General features: G+C 50.5%; 1 protein-coding gene across 7 annotated transcripts in view; it reads right to left on the bottom strand.

The window, feature by feature from the left end:
• upf3a (UPF3A regulator of nonsense mediated mRNA decay) overlaps window positions 1-22,210 on the bottom strand; it is a 153,402-nt gene that overhangs the window by 10,213 nt on the left and 120,979 nt on the right. For 4 of the 7 annotated variants that reach the window (XM_038818912.1, XM_038818914.1, XM_038818917.1 and 1 more), the window contains one exon: window positions 6,001-6,108. The exons of 2 other annotated variants lie outside the window; for them this stretch is intronic. In XM_038818912.1, coding sequence (XP_038674840.1) covers window positions 6,001-6,108 — 108 coding nt within the window. The remainder of the gene's footprint in view (window positions 1-6,000; window positions 6,109-22,210) is intronic. One more of the 7 variants, XM_038818913.1, reaches the window with a different exon arrangement.

Genomic DNA, 22,210 nt, shown 5'->3' with positions numbered 1-22,210 from the left:
CACTAAGAGCGGAGGTGGGGTGGTGGGGCGGGGAACCAGTTAGATGCAAGGCGCCATGAGCGGACGCTGTCAGGCTAGCTGGGAGCAAGTTCACGGAAGCAAAGTGGGGGGTGAGCCGAAGACCGTGGGGGGCGGGAGGGGATAACACCAGACTGCTGATGGGTAGGGGACTTTCAAAGTGGGGGAGGCGGAGGGTTGATGACATTGGTTGCCCGAGGGCGGGACGGGGGAGGTGCGTGAGATATGGGCCGAAGACTGACCGAGGACAGGTTATGGTTTTTTTTTTAATATAATTTTTATTGGAATTTTTTACAGAAAATATAAAACATAATGACAAACAATGAAATGCAACAAAATAACCCATAATAACTGTGACACCCCCAGACCGTATCGGCGCATGTATCACATCCCCCCACCCCCCCAACCCTAATGAACAACAAAAGAACTTAAAAAATATTAAAATTAAATAAACAAACATAGTCATTGTCGGCCCCCCCCCTTTTCCCTCCCCTTTTCCCTCCCCGGGTTGCTGTTGCTGCTGTCCCCGTACCCTATCGTTGAGCCAGAAAGTCGAGAAAAGGCTGCCACCGCCTAAAGAACCCTTGTACCGACCCTCTCAGGGCGAATTTGACCTTCTCTAGCTTAATGAAACCCGCCATGTCATTGATCCAGGTCTCCACGCTTGGGGGCCTCGCATCCTTCCATTGTAGCAAGATCCTTCGCCGGGCTACTAGGGATGCAAAGGCCAGCACACCGGCCTCTTTCGCCTCCTGCACTCCCGGCTCCACCCCAACCCCAAAAATCGCGAGTCCCCATCCTGGCTTGACCCTGGATCCCACCACCCTCGACACCGTCCTCGCCACCCCCTTCCAGAACTCCTCCAGTGCCGGGCATGCCCAGAACATATGGGCATGGTTCGCTGGACTCCCTGAGCACCTGACACACCTGTCCTCACCCCCAAAGAACCTAGACAGGTTATGGTTGACCGACCGGGGGGGGGCAAGGATGCACCCGACCAGGCTGGTCACGCGGAACGTTCGGGGACAGAATGGGCCAGTCAAAAAGAGCCCGTGTGTTCGCTCACTTGAGGCAACTGAAGGCAGACGTGGCCATGTTGTAGGAAACATTGGAAGGTGGGAATCATATTAGGTTGAGGAAGGGATGGGTTGGGCAGGTGTTTCATTCGGGATTAGACTTCAAGACAAGGGGATGGCAATCCTGGTCAATAAACGGGTGGCGTTCAAGGTGGGAAAGATAGAGGTGAACCTGGGGGTAGATATGTTATGGTTAGTGGGAAGTTGGAAGGAATGGCCGTGGTATTGGTAAATATATATGCCCCAAAGTGGGATGATGTTGAGGTTGTCAGGCAAGTGCGAGGGAAGATCCTAGACCTGGACTCATGTCGGCTGATTATGGGGGGGGGGGGGGGGGGACAAAGTCTCCGGATGACAGGCTTCTGAAGGAGCGGCAGAAATTGCAGTTGGAATTTGGGCTCCTGTCCACAGGTAAGGCGAAGGGACAGCTGAGGAGGATAAAGGGGGCGGTGTATGAATATGCGGAAAAAGCCAGCAGGATGTTGGCGCACCAGCTGAGGAAACATGAGATGGTGAGAGAGATTGGGAAAGTAAAAGATACAGGGGGAAGTTGGTTTTGGATCCGGGGTGAATGATGTGTTCCGGGAGTTTAACAGTAGATTGTATAAATCGGAACCCAGGGAGGAGGGTAAAAAGCGATTGCTGGGGGGGGGGGGGGGATTGGGTCTGGTTGCTATAGCAGGCACCGGTGGCGAATGTAAGAACCAACCAGGTCTGGGCTGTGCAGGGGGACAAGGCAGGAATACCCACTCTCCCCACTATTTGCCCTAGCCATAGAGCCTTTGGCAATGGCGCTGACGGCATCAAACATTTGGCGGGGGACAGTGAGGGGGGGGGGGGGGGGGGGGGGGTGGAGTATGGGGTCTCGCTCATGGGTCTCGCTCGATGCGGACGATTTGCTCCTGTATATAACAGACCCGTTGGGGAGGATTACAGGAATTATGGGAATACTGGACGAATTTGGCCGGTTCTCAGGCTACAAACTAAACATGAGCAAGAGTGAGTTCTTCGCTATCTAGGCAAGGAGGCAGGAGAGGGGATGGAAGCAGATGCCATTCAAAGTGGTGGGAAGGAGTTTTAGGTATCTGGGGATTCAGGTGGCAAGGGACTGGGGTCAGCTTCATAAACTAAATTTGGGCAGGGTGATTGAGCAAATGAAAGGGGACTACCGCAGGTGGGACGTGCTCCCGCTGTCATTGGTGGGGAGGGTACAGGCTGTGAAAATGATAGTCCTCCCGAGATTGCTGTTTTAGATTCAGTGTCTCCCAATCTCGGCGGCTCAGTACCCTACAAGCCGAGTGATAGTGGCAAGCCTGAGTGTGTGGGGGCAATGGAGGCAGCATATGAGACTGGAGGGGGCATTGAGTGTGGTCACCGATCTGTGACAATCACCGGCTAGCTCCGGGGAGGCTGGATGAAGGCTTTAGGTGGCAGCGGCAGGGATTGAGAGATTTGGGGGATCTCTTTATTGAGGAGGGGTTCCCGAGCCTGGAGGAGCTAGAGGAGGAGTTTGAGTTGTCGGGTGGGAACGGATTTCGGTACCTGCAGGTACGAGACTTTGTCTGGAGGCAGGTTCCAAGCTTCCCTCGCCTCCATCGAAGGGGACTACAGGATAAGGTGATGTTAAAAATAGGGGTTGGGGAGGGGAGGGTCTCAGAAATATATAAGGAATTGATGGAGTGGCAAGGGGTCCCAATCGGAGAGGTGAAGGGGAAGTGGGAGGACGAGTTTGTGTGTGTGTCGGGGGGGGGGGGGGGGGGGGGGGGGGGGGGGGGGGGGCTGGAAGTCGGGCTATGGAAGAAGGCCCTGAAAAGAGTCAATGCATCCTCGTCGTGTTCCAGGCTCAGCCTGATTCAGTTCAAGGTGGTCCACAGGGCTCATATGTCTGTGGCCTGGATGAGTAGGTATTTTGAGGAGGTGGAGGACAGGTGCGAGGTGCGGGGAAGTCTGGTGAATCATGTACATATGTTCTGGGCGGTGTCCGAAGCTGAGGGGATTTTGGCAGGGATTCTCAGATGTCATGTCAAAGGTCCTGGAAGGGAGGGTAACTCCGAGTCCAGAGGTGGCAATATTTGGAGTGTCAGAAGATCCGGGAGCCCAGGGGGCGAGAAAGGCCGACGTTTTGGCCTTTGCCTCCCTGGTGGGCTGGAGACGGATTTTCCTGGGATGGAGGGACTCGGTGCTTCCAAAGTCGGGGGTGTGGGTCAGTAACATGGCAGAGTTTCTCAGGCTAGAGAAGATTAAATTCGCCTTAAGGGGTTCATTACAGAGGTTCACTCGGAGTTGGCAGCCATTCATCGACTTCTTTAAGGAAAACTGACTGTCAGCAGAATGGGGGGGAAGGGGAGGCATGAAAGTGGAGAATAAGGGCGGGGAATCTAATATATGGGTAGCTAGGAGTTAGGGCAGGGGGTAGTTGGGTATGTTACTGTGGGGTTTTTGCGTGTGTCGGACCGCTCTGCTATTTAGAATGTTGATATGTTAAAATTATAAGTGCCTCAATAAAATGTTTCTAAAAAAAAAAAGAAAAAGGAGGAAAGTAACTAGAATAAGTAACAGGTTTTATTCTTGACCTCTGCTGAGTATTCTGCTCATAGAAGATATCGGAGAGGGAGTTTCGGATCATATTATAACACTTTTTGATCATACAAAGTTGTGTAGTCAAGTGACTTGCTAAAGAATGACCTTGTCCAATTAATTGTTGAAAGGTGAAGTAAGCTAAGTCAAATTGACTTGAATGTGGATAAATGTGAGGTAATGTACAATGACACAGGAAACACTGGTGCGCAATGTATAGATGCCCCTTAACAAAGAAAATGATTTGGGTGTAACTATTAACCATTTACAGGAAATTTAAAAAATGCAAAATTGTTATTAGCACTTTAATCCTTTATTAGAGTGTATTTTTAATACCACTAATGCTATTTTAAATACTTGAATAATACTTATTTTTAGCCACCTTTTTTCAAAATTGACTAGCTTTACAGTTTTTCATCAGAACTCATTCTTCTGACATCAGGGGTATTAGCCTGGTGACTATTTTCTGCACTGCCTCAGGGCTAGAATATCAACTATGAACAAATCTGATCACAGCACTCAAAGTGCAACTTTCCCATAACATTGTACAGTTTTAGCATGCACCCTCTGAATCTCTTTGTTATGCTAATTGCTTCTCTAGTTATTCAACAAATTATGAGCCAAGTCTATTACATCTTGATCTCTATTAACTTCACCATTAGTTAACACTAAATAATATGTCAATTGTCCACATGTACTATATTTCACACTTCAATCCATACTGAATTTCACCTGTTACTGATGTGTTTTTAAATATTTTATTTTATACAATTTTATATTGTAGGTCTTTGCTTGCTTCCTCATGCTGATGCAAACACCACAATGAATGGACTGGAAATTATGAACCAGAATTCATCAGATGGATAAAAATGAACTGGAATAATTGGGGCACCATTATAGTTCTTGCCTTGTAACACTGACAGCAGCTGCGTGCATATTGTAGAGGTGAGAAAGCCAGTATCAGAAAAACTGGCATCCATGATACCTATCTATTTGGAGTGCATGAAATCAGGAGTGGGAAGTTCCCACAAGGGAAAAAAAGAAATATTAAAGGCTTGAAAGGACAGAAAGAAAACACAATTAAAGTATATGGAGAAAAACAAACTGAGTACAATCTGTGGGAACAAGAGAGGAGTGGTCTCGTTGATTGTATGAAAATGAGACTTATGTGGTGATAACTGGTTTCTCCGATGAAATCCCAATTTTGCCTATGGGAATGGCCGGATGCATTGCAAAATGTTTGGCGCCGGCACGGATCTCGTTTCTGATCTCTCCCGCTATTCACCAGCCTCGTTGCCCTTGCGCACGAGTGTAAAGAGTCGGAGGATCGCGCCCAATACCTCAAATTCCCATTACATTAAGCTTACAGAGCAGCAGAATTTTGTCAAAGGTATTTTATAAATAAGTATATAGGTAGGCCATGCTGTTCAGGCTTTAAACCATCTACTTCAGATGTCACTTCCTCAAAAATATTATGGGTTAGTCAGACAGAATCCCATCCTTTATAAACCATGGTGGCTGCTAATTGAAATCTCATGCAGGTAATCTTCAAGTCTCCCAAGACAATCAGTTCCATCATTTTGTTTGGTATTGATGCAAAGCTTATTTGCCTGGCTCCATATTAATACCTCTTTTTCATAAAGTGATATCACAACAGCTTGTTTCAAACCTCACCAATAATCAATTTCCTCATAGTAGCTGTCATGGACCTGATAAGATCTTATCCTTTTCCCATCTTAATCAATAAATGTAATCAACCATAAGGATTTGTTATATTTGAGCCCATTGTGTCCAGGACTTCTGATTGCTGCTAAAATAGTTATTTTCCTGGACTTGTTATTAAATCGGTAGGCATGCTATTGGGGACTGTACCACTAAATGGCAGGAAGTAATTATTGAATATATTTTACCTAACGCAAGCAGTTTGTAAGTGCAACCCCTGCAACTCCTCAATGTGTTTTGAGACAATCTTCACATATGGATCTTCCCATATGGCTGATGTCTACCAGTACCACCACAACCCTCCCATCCACTTTCATAGCCTTTATAGTCTTTTCTGTAAGCATGGTACTCTAGCTCTGAGTAAGCAACTCATCATTTTATACACAACACTTTATTTCCTTGCGTCACAAAATTCCTTTGGCTAAAATCTGTGTGTTGTACATATATTTGCTGTAACTATTTTTTTGTTATTTCTTCTTACATGTCCTAATTTGTTATTACACTATGGCCACAGTATGCATTCATTCATTTAATTTCCTGAGTAACTGGTGGCCCCCTTTCCTCAGTAATAAGTATTCCTTTATCCTCAATTTCTTTCAGCATTTACCTGCTTAAATTGGTGATTCTTTATTTGCGTGTATTGATCCTCACCCCTCAATTCCGGTGAATTATCAAGGTCTGGTACTAGCACATCCACTTCATTGACCTGTGGTGTCTCGCAAAAAAAGCCACAGATTACCTACTAGCCTTGCATAATGCCTTCCAAAACTGTAATCCTTTTTCAAATGGTTTGATCATCAGTCTTAATAACTCTTTCCCATCTATTATATCTAGTATTCCTATGTGAAAACAATACACTTAGCCACCTGCTTCCCACAGAATTTTTCCAATATTAACCTAAAAGCTTTGAATTGTAGTAGAAAAAACATTTCCATTCAGATTTCACCAAGAAATACAATAAGTAAATCAGAAGGAACTGGAACTCAATACCACAGGGAGTTGTTGAAGCAAGCAGCATAGAGACATTAAAGGAGAAACCAGACAAACATATGAAGGAGAAGGGAACAGATGATTGATATTAGGTTGAGATGAGAAAATCTGGGAGGAGGTTGAAGTGAAGCATGAACAGAAGCATGGTCTGCTGAGGCCAATGGTCTGTTTCTGTCTTATGTATTTATCAAGGGAAAAAGATTTCTCTGGTACTTTTTGAGGTGAAGGGCATGGGAGGGAGTCATTCCCACTATCACCTTGCCAAAACTTAATTAGGCTTGTCTTGGAGCCACAACCATTGAGCTGCCTTCAGCTTTAACCATACTTCCAAAGGAGGACAGCATTCAGCTATTGGAATTTGGTGATGTGGCTGTGAGAAGGGAATAAATAGAAGAACAAAAATAATATTAGAAACACGTACAGAACACCTAACCACTCTCCTATCTCAAATTTGCATGACACCAGAAATGCATAGGGTTCCAATGGAACCAGTTTCTGACCAAAATTTTTCCCATGCCTAGATAATGCAGTGCTAGTACAAAAATAAGAATTTCTAGCCAAATCTTTTGCTTTGTACTTAAGTATCATTTGTTTTTTTAATGTGCTGATGATTTCATAATCATCATCAGATGAAAACTCTGCCTTCACTAATATTTGCAAAGTAATTTTTGGTATAAAATGGCAATTACTTTACATTCAATTCTCCATCCAGCGACGCCAGAATTGTGAAGCACAATCGGGCGGCGAATCGCGTGTCCGCTGAAAATTGAGGGCGGCGCCGGACGCCAAGCCCAACGAGTACAATGCTCTGGTGCCTAGACAACGGCATGAATGCATTTTACATTGCACATATAGTAAACGAGATAAGACATGTTCCCAATACTAGCAGTGCTGGCTGGGGAGTGACCGTGACCAGGAGATGGGCCGTGGGGTTGGGGTATCCAGGCACGGACTACCATTTGCGCGGCCTGCAAGGCTGCCATCTTGCTGCGCACCGCACTGACTGCCCACCGTGGCCTATGTTCACGACACCAGCCATGTGTCCTCCCCCCCACATCCCCCCCCAATCCCCCACCCCATCCCCATCCCCCCCCCCCCCCCCCATCTACAACCAGGCGCCACTCTGCCAGAAGGGCATCATGCGGCACAGTCAAGGGGGGCACCCACAGTAGCTCCTAAGGAGGGATCCGGACGGGGGTTGCAGGGCGTACCGCTGGCATGGATTGCAACTGTTACCCCTGCTGGCAGGGACAGGTGCCAGGGCTAGAGGCCCCCGTGGTGCTGGGCACCGACAGGAATAGGGATGCGGTGCAGAGGGCAAAGTACCAGGGGAAATGGCCAGGGATGTGGGTAGGCCGGGGGGTGGGATATGCTACATTGCAGGCTGGGGCCACCATGTACCGTGTAGCCCATTGCCCTGGTTGGGCATGGGGTATGCACCATGCTAATATGCCTTTCACTCCCTGCAGACAATGGATTTCAGAATCCAACTAGGAATGGTTGTCACCTGCCTTCCGCTGCAGCCCTGGGGGATTCACTGAGGCTGTACAGGCAGGAGCTACTCGGGGAGGGCTGTGCCGCAACAGTGCTTGCCTCAAAGGAACAGGAGCCAGCAGGTGAGGATGAAGAGCCAACTGTACAACAAGCCAAGGAGGAGGTGGGAAGGCAGCGCCTGTCCTCCGAGGACCTGCTGGACTGGGCATGTCATCGAAGACTCCGGCTGAACAGCAGGACCGTACTGTATATCTGCCAGATCATGGCACACCTGGGGTCCGTGGGGTTATGGGAGAGGACACCCACATCCGGTGGCAGTCAAGGTGATGGTCACCCTGAACATTTTCATAACAGGCTCCTTCCAGGTGCCAAGTGGAGACCTGACTGGGATCTCACAGAGCTTAGTGAACAGGTGCATCCATTCCGTCACGGAGGCATTATATGCCCGGTCAGCACAATATATCGGCTTCAATGTGGACTGAGCCCACGACAATGCCAGAGTAGCAGGGTTCGCCGCCATCGCTGGGATGTCCCATGTCCAGGGAGTGATTGACAGGACGCATGCCAACCTATGAGCACCGGCGCATGAGGGGGTGGTTTTTGCAACCCGAAAGACATTCCACTCCATGAATGTGCAGCTGGTGTATGATCACAAGATGTAAATCACAAGAGGCAGCATGCACAAAACCTCATCCTGGCATATTCTGACACCTTTAGGCGCAACCCCAGGTGAGGGGTTGGCTCTTGGACGACAGAGGTTATCCGTTGCAGTCATGGCTGATGACGCCTTTCTGGAAGCCACGGACCAAAGCGAAGGCCCGCTACAAATACGCCCATGCTGCGATGTGAGGTGACTGACCTGGAGGCCCTGGCCTGTGCCCACCTCCAATTTGCCCCCTCCCCATCTGTAGCCAGCCCAGCCCAACCCAGCCCACCCCTCACACCCTTCTGACAGAGCACCGACGCAGGTTGGAACGTTTGTGAACAGGTAAACATTTTTCGACAGATTTGTGCCCTAGCTCCTAATGCTAACCTGTGTGCTGCTCCTGTGCCAACTTAATTTGTGTCTCACGTTCTGGCATCACAGACCCTAACGCTTCGTTCTATGTGTTTCCCCAGGCGGTACATCAGGGCTGGAGGTGGCCTGCTGCGATTCCTGTCCTAGGACCTGGGTTTCCTTTGGTGGCTGCCCTCTGGGCGCGACCGGTCCTGGACAGGCCCGGCAATCTCTCAGTTGTCCCAGCTGGCATGGTGCCACCTTGTTCTTCCCTGCCCATTGGATGTGCCAGGGACAGGAGGGGGGGGGGGGGGGGGGGGGGGTCGGTGTCACTGTGGTGTTCTGGCACCTCCCCTGCGGAAATCACCAGCATGGACCCCATCACCACCCCCTCCCTCGGTGCACGATGGCCCCTGGGCTAATCCTTGGGACAGGTGTGTGGCCAGATTGAGCTCTAGGGGCTCCCCTGCCACTTGGCGCTACCAGGCCTGGAGGCTCACCCTTGTCTCGACAAGGGTCTCAATGCTCACGGCTATGGAGCACAGGGACCATGCCAGGCCCCTTTGTGACTGGCACAACACAGCCACCACCCGGACAATGCCATCGACGCCCGCAGCCATGACCCATTGTGACTGGGCCAAGCTCTAGAGCATCTTTGCAATGTCCAGGTGGCCCTGGTACATACTTGCCTATGGCAGGGCCGCACTGGCATGTACCTCATCCACCGCCCACACGGTGACCCAGGCCTTGGACATCTTCATCCATGACCAATACCTTCATCCTCAAGGCCTCCTCAGTGTTTGCCTGGGTAGCACACATAGCTGGCACCACCTCCTGTCCCATCAGGCAGTTGGAGGCGCCGGATGGTTGCTGACACCCCCTCTGTAGTTCCTGGTTCTGTGTCTACATCTCCAGCATCGATGGGACAACCCTTTCCAGATGCTCAAGATCAGTCTGGATGGCAATTAGTCTCTGGAGACAGGCCGCCTTCCGACCGTCTGCCCCCTCGGAGGTTCTTACCTCCATCTGATGTACCACTGCATGTATGTGGTGCACACCAGATAGTGCCCCAGGAGCCTTTTCACTCTAGGTGGAGGGTATTGGAGACAGCTGTGATGTAAAGTCGATGTCGTCCCCGGACCAGTGCTCTGGGGTGTTGCGGGTTGATGTTTGGGGGCCCTACTGTCCAGTCCTGCCTCGTCGCTCAATGTGTCCTGGGGTTGTGAGTGGGCGGCACCTGAAGGGCCGCCTCATCACCAAGACATGACGCATGATTGTATTGTGGGTGGGGTCGGTGGAGGGGTGGTATGGAAGTGGTGTCACGCATGCCATAGGAACACAACTCAGTGGGGGCTCACTTGATCCCGATGCCAACATCTACCTCGGCAACTACCCTCTCTCTGGGCCCACTGACCTGGTCCAATGCCCGTCACTCTGCGACAGTGAAGGTCCGCAGGTCTGGCAGGCCCCCTCCAGCCTGCTATTTTCCCCTACGGATGTACGTCACCTTCTCCTGATCATAATCATAGAATTTACAGTGCAGAAGGAGGCCATTCGGCCCATTGGGTCTGCACCAGACCTTGGAAAACGCACCGCACCTCAGCCCACAGCGCCACCCTATCCCCACAACCCAGTCACCCCAACTAACCTTTTTGGACACTAAGAGCAATTTAGCATGGCCAATTCACCTAACCTGCACATCTTTGGATTGGGATGAAACCGGAGCACCCAGAAGAAACCCACGCAGACAGAGAGAAGGTGCAAACTTCACACAGACAGTGACCCAAGCTGGGAATCGAACCTGGAGCCCTGGAGCTGTGAAACAACAGTGCTAACCACTGTGCTCTCGTGCCGCCCACAGTTCTTTCAAATTCACTCTGGAATAGGACTTGGATTATCACCTTCTGACTACGAGCACTACCAACTGAGTCAAGTTTGCATATCTGTTCCAACAACTGCCATTCTATAACCAGACTCATTCAATGTGGTTTACAGGATTCCAAAGAAATGTTCTCATCTCCATGCTGACAGTGCAAACTTTTAGAGGTTCGAGGAGCTCTGAGACCTCACACATGTTTTCACTCTTCATGTAAAGACTTCAATGCTCGATGATGGCAGGCTATTTCACTGGCATCACAACCAAGCATAGCCATCCTTCTTCTACTGTACTAGCTTATAGTGGGAAATTTTTGTTAATTTTGCTTCAAACGCTCACGTAATACACCATCGTGATCTATTTCTGACCATTTTCTAGATTGGCTCTTATATCTTTGAACCTGGCTGTGGTAGTCACCACTGTTTGTATAATACGTATATGAGAGGTAATACGGTAAGGATCCTGTACTACAGATACGGGGGTAGATCCCTGCCTGCTGACCCCGCCCAGTAGGCGGAGTATAAATGTGTGTGCTCACCGAGCTGCAGCCATTTTGGCAGCAGCTGCAAGAGCCAACACATCTCTGCTTAATAAAGCCTTGATTACTCTCTACTCTCGTCTCGTCGTAATTGATAGTGCATCAATTTATTAAGCAGAGATTTTACAGCGATGGAACTACGCATCAAGCTAGATCGCCTGCAGCAGCACCCTCAAGCAGACAACACCACATCGGCCTTTGACCATTGGCTGGCTTGTTTTGAAGCTGATATCGGATCAGCTACAGAACAGCCCACAGAAGCACAGAAACTCCAGATCCTGTACTCAAGGGTAAGCTCCGATATTTTTCCCCTTATTCGGGAATCCCAACTACACTGAGGCCATGGCACTTCTGAAAGGGAACTACATCCGGCCAATTAACAAACTCTACGCCAGACACCTCCTGTCCACGCGGCAACAACTCCCCGGTGAGTCATTAGGCGATTTCTGGCGTGCCCTGCAAATCCTGGCAAGGAACTGCGATTGCCAGGCAGTTTCGGCCGTGGAACACACAGAACTCTTAATCAGGGACGCTTTTGTTACGGGCATGCAGTCGGCGTACATCCGTCAGCGCCTAATAGAAGGGAGTACGCTTGACCTCGCGGCGATCAGGCAACTAGCGAATTCACTAACAGTGGCCTCCCGCAACGTACAGTGGTACGCCCCCGACCGCACGGCATACACCCCCGACCGCACAGCGCCATCATGGACATCGTGGACCCCACCAGCGGCCACCCCCAGCCAACCCCAAGCCTGCACCGCGCGGCTGCCAGCCAACCCCGGGGGCCCAAGTGCTATTTCTGTGGGCAGACAAAGCACCCCCGACAATGCTGCCCGGCGCGGAGCACAACTTGCAAGGCCTGCGGAAAGAAGGGACATTTCGCTTTTGTGTGCCAGGCCCGGCCGATTGCCGCTGTACCCAGTCCCATTGTTCCTGCACCCCCCACGTGCGACCCGTGGGCGCCGCCGCTTTCGTCCCCGCAGACCACATGTGGCCCGTGTGCGTGACCATCTTCCTCCCAGCAGACAACGTGCGGCCCGTGGGCGCTGCCATCTGTAATGATGCCCGCCATGTGTGCCCCGTGGGCGCCGCCATCTTTGGCGCCATCTTGGACGGCGCCTCAGGACCCCTGCTCGTCGGGTAATTCATCGGATCGTTCATCACCTGCCACCGCCGCCGACCAGCCCAGGGCCTACCAACACCAACCGCAAATCGTCTCCATCACACTCAACCAGTCCCGGCCCCACAACCTCGCAACCACGTCGACGATGGTAAAGGTCGATGGGCACAAGACATCCTGCCTTCTTGACTACGGGAGCACGGAAAGGTTAATCTACCCCTCCACGGTAAGACGCTGCTCCCTCGCGGTACACCCCATTAACCAGAGAATCTCCCTGGCCTCCGGATCCCATTCCGTGGATATCCGGGGGTACTGCATCGTCACCCTCACCGTCCAGGGTGTAGAGTTCAGCAACTTCCGACTCTACGTCCTCCCCAACCTCTGCGCTGCCTTGCTACTCGGCCTGGACTTCCAGTGCAAACTCCAAAGCCTAACTCTAAAATTCAGCGGGCCCCTACCACCCCTCATCGTCTGTGGCCTCACGATCGTTAAGGTCGACCCACCTTCCCTGTTTGCAAACCTCACCCCGGATTGCAAACCCGTCGCCACCAGGAGCAGACGGTACAGTGCCCAGGACAGGACCTTCATCAGGTCGGCGGACCAGCGGCTTCTGCGGAAAGGCATCATTGAGGCCAGCAACAGCCCCTGGAGAGCCCAAGTGGTAGTAGTAAAGACTGGGGAGAAACAGAGGATAGTCATTGACTACAGTCAGACCATCAATCGGTACACGCAGCTTGACGCGTACCCCCTCCCACGCATATTTGATATGGTCAATCAGATTGCACAGTACCGGGTCTTTTCGACAGTGGACCTGAAATCTGCCTACCACCAGCTCCCCATCCGCAAGGCGGACCGCCAGTACACTGCGTTCGAAGCAGATGGCCACCTTTATCATTTCCATAGGGTTCCCTTCGGCGTCACTAACGGGGTCTCGGTCTTTCAACGTGAGATGGACCAAATGGTTGACCGGTATGGGCTGCGGGCCACCTTCCCGTACCTAGATAACGTCACCATCTGCGACCACGACCAGCAGGACCATGATGCTAACCTTTTCAAATTTCTCCAAACCGCCAAACTCCTGAACCTCACGTATAACAAGGAGAAGTGCGTGTTCAGCAACAACCGCTTAGCCATCCTTGGCTATGTGGTGCAAAATGGAGTTCCCGGGCCCGACCCCGACTGCATGAGCCCCCTCATGGAACTCCCCCTCCCCCACTGCCCCAACACCCTGAAATGATGCCTGGGGCTTTTCTCCTATTATGCCCAGTGGGTCCCTAACTATGCTGACCACGCCCGCCCACTCATTTAGTCCACAGTCTTTCCCCTGACAGCTGAGGCCCGCCAGGCCTTCAACCGCATCAAGGCCGACATCGTCAAGGCCACCATGCACGTGGTCGACGAGACCCTCCCTTTTCAGGTCGAGAGCGATGCATTGGATGTCACTCTGGCCGCCACCCTCAACCAGGCAGGCAGACCCGTGGCATTCTTTTCCCGCACCCTCCATGCCTCCGAAATTCAGCACTCCTCTGTCGAAAAGGAGGCCCAAGCCATCATAGAAGCTGTGCGGCATTGCAGGCATTACCTGGCTGGCAGGAGATTCACTCTCCTCACTGACCAATGGGCAGTTGCCTTCATGTTCAATAATACACAGCAGGGCAAGATCAAAAATGATAAAATCTTGAGGTGGAAGATCGAGCTCTCCACCTACAATTACGAGATTTTGTATTGCCCCGGTAAGCTCAACGAGCCCCCCCCCCCCAATGCCCTATCCCGAGGTACATGTGCCAGCGCACAAGGGGACCGACTCCGGGCCCTACACGATGGTCTCTGTCACCCAGGGGTCACCTGGTTCTTTCACTTCATAAAGGCCAGCAACCTGCCCTACTCCATTGAGGAAGTCAGAACTATCACCAGAGACTGCCAGATCTGCACGGCGTGCAAACCGCACTTCTATCTGCTGAGCGCACCTGATGAAGGCCTCCCGTCCCTTTGAACGCCTCAGCATGGATTTGAAAGGGCCCCTCCCCTCCTCCGATCATAACACGTATTTCCTGACTGTGGTCGATAAATACTCCAGATTCCCCTTCGCCATTCCATGCCCTGATATGACGTCTGCCCAGTCATCAAAGCCCTCAATAGCGTCTTCACCCTGTTCAGTTTCCCTGCTTACATCCACAGTGACCGGGGATCCTCCTTTATGTGTGACGAGCTGCGTCAGTTCCTGCTCAGCAAGGGCATGCCTCGAGCAGAACGACCAGCTACAACCCCCGGGGAAACGGGCAGGTGGAGAGGGAGAACGGGACAGTCTGGAAGGCCGTCCAGCTGGCCCTACGGTCTAAAAATCTCCCGGTCTCCCGCTGGCAGGAGGTCCTCCCTGATACGCTCCACTCCATCCGATCGCGACTTTGCAATGCGACTAACGAAACCCCTCATGAACGTCTCCTTGCCTTCCCTAGAACGTCCACCTCTGGGGTTTCACTCCCAACGCAGCTGGCAGCTCCAAGACCTATCCTCCTCCGCAGACATGTGCGACTCTACAAGGCGGACCCGTTGGTTGAGAGGGTACAGCTGCTGCATGCGAACCCGCAGTACGCCTACGTGGCGCACCCCGATGGCTGCCAAGATACAGTCTCCCTCAGGGACCTGGCACCAACTAGTTCCCCAACCCCCCACCCCCTCCAATTGTCCCGGCGCCACCCATCCTCCCCCCAGCGCAACTCACCACAGCCCCCGCTCCAGGACGATTCGTCCTCCCATTGGTTCTACCTGGGGATGAAGATGAGGACTACACGCTCCCGGAGTCACAGGTGACCAAGTCGGCACCTGCATCACCACCGGGACTGCGGCGCTCACAACGGAGGATCAAGGCACCCAACCGGCTAAATTTGTGAACTTTCAAAAAACTGTACAGTTTAAAAATGCTCACACACCATGTAAATAGTTTTTCCACTGCCCCCCGCTGGACTCTTTTTTAACAGGGGGTGAATGTGGTAGTCACCACTGTTTGTATAATACGTATATGAGAGGTAATACGGTAAGACTCCTGTACTACTGGTACGGGGGTCGATCCCTGCCTGCCGGCTCCGCCCAGTAGGCAGAGTATAAATGTGTGTGCTCAACGAGCTGCAGCCATTTCGACAGCAGCTGCAGGAGGCAACACATCTCTGCTTAATAAAGCCTCGATTACTCTATACTCTCGTCTCGTCGTAATTGATAGTGCATCACCGGCCCTACTTGTTTTGCTCACAGGACAGGAATTTCAGCTGCTCATCCTTTCCTGATTAGCAATGCACTTCTGATCAACTTAATGCAGACTCCCTTTCTTTATCATTGCTACCTTACTAAGTATTCTATTCAGTATTATTCAGTCAGTTAAAATTTCTAAATTTGATTGCGCTGTTCTTTGTCATATTTCGGTGGCATCTGTAAAGCTGGAGATTTTGATCACAATCAATCACCGTGCAAGTTGGAATGGATGTTGGGCGGAATTCTCTGCTCCCGGGAAAAATTGGGAGGGCCGTCGTGAACTCGGCCGTGTTTCACAACGGCCTCCGAGGCCGCTCCTCGCCCCCTATTCTTCCCTCCCAGTGGGGCTAGGAGCGGCGCTCCGTAAATCTCGGCTGTGGGGGCGTCACGCCGAGAATGACGCGGCCGGCACGCCTAATGACGTCAGCCGTGCATGCGCAGGTTTGCCATCTCCAACCCACGCATGCGCGGCTGACGTCATAACGCTGACAGCACGAACCCGCACATGCGCGGTGGCCGTCTTTCCCCTCAGCCGCCCCGCAAGACGTGGCGGCTTGATCTTGCGGGGCGGTGGAGGGGAAATAGTGCGTCCGATTTGGACGCCGGTCCGACGATCGGTGGGCACCGATCGCGGGCCTGTCCCCTCCCGAGCACAGTCGCGGTGCTCTTTCCTTTCTAGGCCACCTATAAGCCCCAAACGGGCTTCTCACTCCCGCGACCAGGTGTGTTTGCTGCCGTTGTGAAACGGCCGCGAACGGCAGGCCGCGAACGGCAGGCCGCTCGGCCCATCCGGGTCGGAGAATCGCCGTTCGCCGTGAAAAACGGCGAGCGGCGATTCTTCCGAGCCGGGTGGGGGGAGAATCGCGGGGGGCGCAAAGGGGGCGTGAATTTTGTCGGGGGGCCCTCCCGTGATTCTCCCACGCCATGTGGGGAGCGGAGAATCGCGCCCGTTGTGTTTCAGTCAAATGTCTGATAACTCAAACCCATACATCTTAATATATTTGCAGAAGAGTCTGACAATCACCTTAAATGTTGTGTGCTACTGCCTGCTTGATCAAATCACAATAGCGTGTAGCTCTGTTAGCAAACTGCACACCTGAGCAGGGGATGAAAATTTATGAGAAGCTAGCAGGAGAGTTGTCATCTTTCCAACAGGGACCCAAAGGCCCTCCAAACAAACTTTGTGATGGTACTGGGACTGATTAGCCACAGTAGTCAATACTAGCAGTCCAGCCAGGAGAATCTGCTCTGCTACAAAAAGGCCAATTACCTCAACATGAGTAGTCAGTGTTTGGGGGGCGATTGGAAATAAGAATGGCTGCATCCCCATATCCCACAGAGCAGACGGTGCTCGCCATTATTGAAATGGTTATGATGAGGCTGCGGGCAGTAGTGGGGCTCAAACAAATCTAAAGTGATGGTTTGCTCTGACCTAATCCTCCTTCTCACATCCTAGTTACACTTCATCTCTCAATGTTTTTCTGATTTATAAACAACAGATGGGGTAAGCATGCACCTTTTGTTTTCCTCCATCCTCCGCTCACCACAATTTTACCCATATGCTTTTCTCCTTTCAGGTGCCCAAGAACTACAACCTAGCCAGGTCGTGATGGAAGAGAAATCAGGCGGAAGAGCAGGAAAAAATGTAATGAAGAATTAACACTGAAAATCACACTCATCCTCAGTCACCAGCCCAGATACTGATATTTATTTTACATTGAGAAAGATGGGCTGTAGTCAGAGCAGAGCCTAAGTGTAACAAAGGTTCTAGCTTACCAAGGGTAAGGATGGACTTGAGTTCTGCTGAATTTCGATGAGGTGGCCTAAAGAAGAAGATTAATTGGTACAGTGAAATAGTTGAGTTAATTGGTAGACCTGCTAGAAAGCCTGTGAGCAATATTAGAGAGCATGAAGGAGTCCAGTACCAACTCAGCATAGGGCTTTGATCAGAGCTTAGAGTCCATCCTCTGTAACTTGGAAATGATGGTCAAATTTATGAAAACACTTTCAGGCTCTTCTACAATATTGAGTCTTATGGATGATGTTTCAGCTTCTGTTGCAGCATAAGCAGAAGCTACCCAACACCTGAGTGTTGCAGTGGAAGCTCAGACTGAAGTTGTGGAAGCTAGGATGCTAAAATGCCATCACCAGGGAGTGGCAGCAGTTCTACAGAGACCAAAGCTGCTGATATCTCAGGATGACAGCACGTGCTCCCATCATATATTCCCTCCAGTGCCCTCACAGTTGCCTGTCAGCCTGTTATTCCAAGCCAAGCTGGCGTGGTCCAACGTCAGGCTTTCTCGGGCCGGAGCTGCTCCAAGGTCCAATCCCACCTCCCGCAAACACCTACCAAGTGAGCGATTGATGATGCAGCTCTATGATTGGGCTCAGCAGCCACACAAGTACCCACAGAATGCGTAACATAGAGTTTATTAGGTGGACAATCATACTCATTACTGAGTGATTGCCAAAGAATATAGAACAAAAAGTAAAGGTTGAGGGGCTGGATTCTCCATTATTGGGACTATGTCCCCACGGAGGTAGACCCACAAAGGAGACCCCCCCGATCGGCTGCATGCCCGACCCTCAACCCTCGCATGAACATTTCCCGGCCGCCTATAGGCCCCCCCGGCCTCCGATCCAACCCCCCCGCGGACCAAGGAGTCCGCAGCCGCCTCGCAAGTATCCTGACCGGTTGGACCAGGTTAGATCCACGCTGTCGGGACTTCGGCCGGTCAGGGGTGGAGAATGTCGGAGCAGGCCTCTGGCAATGGCCCCAGGTGGCTCGCTGCACTCCCCGGAGTACGCTTTTCAGTGCCCGGAGAATTGACGAAGCGGCGCCGGTCTCAATTTCTGCATCAAACTGGATACTCCGCCTCGGTGCTGCCCGCGATTCTGCCGTCAGGGTGCGGAGAATCCAGTCCTAGCTCTTTTAAACCAGGGTTCCATTCTGGGATCTTCCCGTCCTGCTATAACACCAATTGGGATCATAATAGAGCCTACTGTCAACAGGGCAAACATCCAAAACGATTTTCAACTCCATCTACACTGCACCAGTGCAGCCTTCAGTCGACTGCGAAAGAATGTGTTTGAATACTAGGACCTCAAACTCGCCACCAAGCTCATTTTCTACAAAGCAAACATGATAGCCATCATTCAAATATCACATTGGCACCCCAATATTAGTCATAGAATCATAGAATCCCTACAGTGCAGAAGGAGGCCAGTCAGCCCATTGAGTTTGCACCAACTTTCGAAACAGCACTCTAGCTAGGTCCACTCCCCCGCCCTATCCCTGTAACCCCACCTAGCCTTTGGACACTAAGAGGCAACTTAGCTTGGCCAATCCTCCTCACCTGCATATCATTGAACTGTGGGAGGAAACCGCAGACCTGAAGAAAACCCACACAGACACAGGGAGAATGTGTAAACTCCACACAGATAGTCACCAAGGTCGGAATCAAACCCAGATCCATGGTGCTGTGAGGCAACAGTGCTAACCATTATGCCACCGTGCCACGATTATTCTTGCTCAGGCCAACAACCCCAGCATTTAAGCACTGACCGCACTTGATCAGATCAGTAAGGCAGACCACATCATCCTGATACCTTGCAAGTGGTTCCTGAAACAAGTGCTTTACTTGGAGCATCGACTCAGCAAGTAAGCCCAAGAGGACAGGGGAAACACTTCAAGGACATCCTCAAATTTTCCTTGAAAAAGTACAACATCCTCACTGACACCTGGGAATCCCTGGCCCAAGACCAGCTGAAGTGAAGGAAAAGCATCCAGGAAGGAGCTGAACACCTCGGGTTTCATTGCTGAGAGCAAGCTGAAGCGAAGCTTTAACAGCAAAAGGAAGTGTGGTAACCTGTGCACTCCACGCACCCCTCTTCCAAGCACTGTCTGCCCCACCTGTGACAGAGACTACATTGGACTCCTCAAGTCAGCTGAGAGCTAATTTTTAGTATGGAAGCAAGTTATCCTCGACTCCAAGGTACTGCCTAAGATGAGAAGAAGATTAATTACATTGCTGGCATCAAATCATCATGACATGTTGACTGATGTCACAATCCATCTCACTCTGCATAGTTCTAGTGGAAATACCCTGCCCAGAGCTATATCCTCCCCAAAATAACGTTTGATATGGTCAGCGACCGACCTATGCATGCATGCGTCAGATGCCATTTTGAAGGCAAACTACACTTACAGCACCAAAGATTCAGGTGAAATGGAGTTTTTAAACATAAATGATGGCTTTTGAGTGAACAAGAATACAGTGATAAAAGTTACCCACTTATCTCCGAAGTCGTGCAATTACCTGGAAGCTAATTGTGCTGTTGAAGTCAAAGAAAATATGGAATATAAAAAGCTAGAAATGTAACACCGCTGAACTGTAACTTTTATCAGCATGCAAAAAAGATGAATAAATAGTTCTACATTACATCAGTTTTTGGATTTTTATATGAGATATTTTTTCTGTTTAAACATCACTGGACGTTCCTGTAAGTGGACTTAGTATCGCCTACAATCAAGCCATATTATTACTGTCCAGTATCTAGATAAATTGCATCATTATCTCAACAGAAAACCCTTATTCTTTATACTCAATACTGGAAGATATCACATTTTTCTTTTGAATTCTCCTCCATAGTTCATGAACTGGATAAATAATCTTGCCAATTTAAGATGCAGACTTAAGCTTATAAATAGTGAGCTATATTGTTCAAATACACTCCTAGGGCGGCATGGTGGCACAGTGGTTAGCACTTCTGCCTCAGCTCCAGGGTTCCGGGTTCTATTCCGGCCTTGGATGACTGTCTGTCTTGCACATTCTCCCGTGTCTGTGTGGTTTCCTCTGGGTGCTCTCGTTTTCTGCCACAGTCCAAAGATGTGCACGTTAGGTGGATTAGCCATTCTAAATTGCCCATTAGTGCCCAAACGGTTAGGTGGGGGGTCACTGGGTTACGGCAATGGGTAGAGACATGAGCTTAAGTGGGTTGCACTTTCCAAGGCCCGTGTACTCGATGAGCCTCAAGGCTTCCTTCCGCACTGTAAATTCTTTGATTCTATGATAAAAACTGAATTTTCTTCCTCTCTAAATAAGGGTCCTATAACAGAAGGCCACTTAATTGCTCAACTTTTCATGGTTAAAGACACAGACAGGTTATTCCTGGCGACAAAGTTCACAGAAATTCTGACAAAGTGTCCTTTAATAAGAATTGCCACCAGAAGTGTATAAGCTCAAATTCCTGTCCACCAAGCTATTCATCAACGAGGGCTTCAGTTAATCAAGAGGCCTACCTTATTTTCAAAGGATTCAGAAATGGCTGTCAAAATCAGTTAATAATCCGAGATTGAGATACTATCCTTTAATCCATATAACCAGGAAACCTCCAACACTCTGCCTCTTTTCAATGCTTATTGTGAGCATTGAAAAGAACAACAACATAAAGTTAAGTTATTGCAAAGAGAATAATTTCTGGCAAATGCATTAAATATCTGACATTTGGTGAATCTACAAGAAAATTGTGAGACTGGCCTTGTTATAAAGTGTAGAAACTTGAGCAATATCAAGAAGAGAGGTTCAATGATTGGACACAAATGAAATACGGCTGCTGAGATGGACATGTGGAGTCCCAAGAAAATACAAGATTAGATCGGGGATCAGTGAAAATTATGGAAACATCGAAGTAGCCAAGAAGAGATTCAAATTGTATGGTCATCTGTTGCAGAGAGAGAAAAGTAAGAAATGTGGTAAGGTGTGATGAACATAGGACTACCAGGAAGAAGGAGAACAGGATGGCATAAGACCAAATGGAAAGATGTGTTGGCAGGAGACTTGAAAGCTGCAGGTTTGAAAGAGAAATGGAGGGCACCATTCTCCCACCGCATTGCGCCCGGCACCGATCTGGTAGCGCCTGGTGTAAAGGGGGAGCGTCCAAAAACGTGTTTTGTGCTGGGCGCCGAGCCAAGTACCCGACCCACCATTAGACTCATTTAAATATGTGCAGCCAGTTGTAAGCTGCAGTCTCCCAGCAGTCACCAGCCAGGCCTCACGCTGGCACAAATTAGTGCTGGTCTCCAAAACCGGAGACTAGATGTGATGACCAGGTTGAGGGACCAGGAGGGCATCTGAGCCTCTGGGTGGTCAGGGTCAGGCAATGTCCCTGGCACCCTAACAATGCCAACCTGGTACTGCAGGGCTGCAAGTTTGGCACTGCCAGGGTGCTGGGGCAGTACCCGAGTGCCAGGTTGGCACTGCCAAGTGAGGGGAACCTGAGGGAGGCCATGCCTATGAAAGTGGGGAGGTGAAGGGGGTATGAAGAATGGGGGATGAAGGGGAGGATGCTGAAAGGGGGCGGATTGAAAGGGGGCCCTCAGTGACCCCATAGCTGGGTACGCTCACTTGAGGGGGAGGGGGAGCAGGGACGATACCCCAATGCCTACGAGTATGGATAGATGTGGGGCCGAGTCACCCTCATGCCTGAGTGGTGTATGTGAGAGGGTGGGTGTCACATGGACTTTTAGTGATGGGGTGTGGGATGAGGGGGCAGG

This window comes from Scyliorhinus canicula, chromosome 14 (assembly GCF_902713615.1).
Source record: "Scyliorhinus canicula chromosome 14, sScyCan1.1, whole genome shotgun sequence".
NCBI classification, from domain to species: Eukaryota; Metazoa; Chordata; class Chondrichthyes; order Carcharhiniformes; family Scyliorhinidae; genus Scyliorhinus; species Scyliorhinus canicula.
The sequence above is the reverse complement of the archived record's forward strand: the minus strand, read 5'-3'. Positions and strand labels throughout refer to the sequence as shown.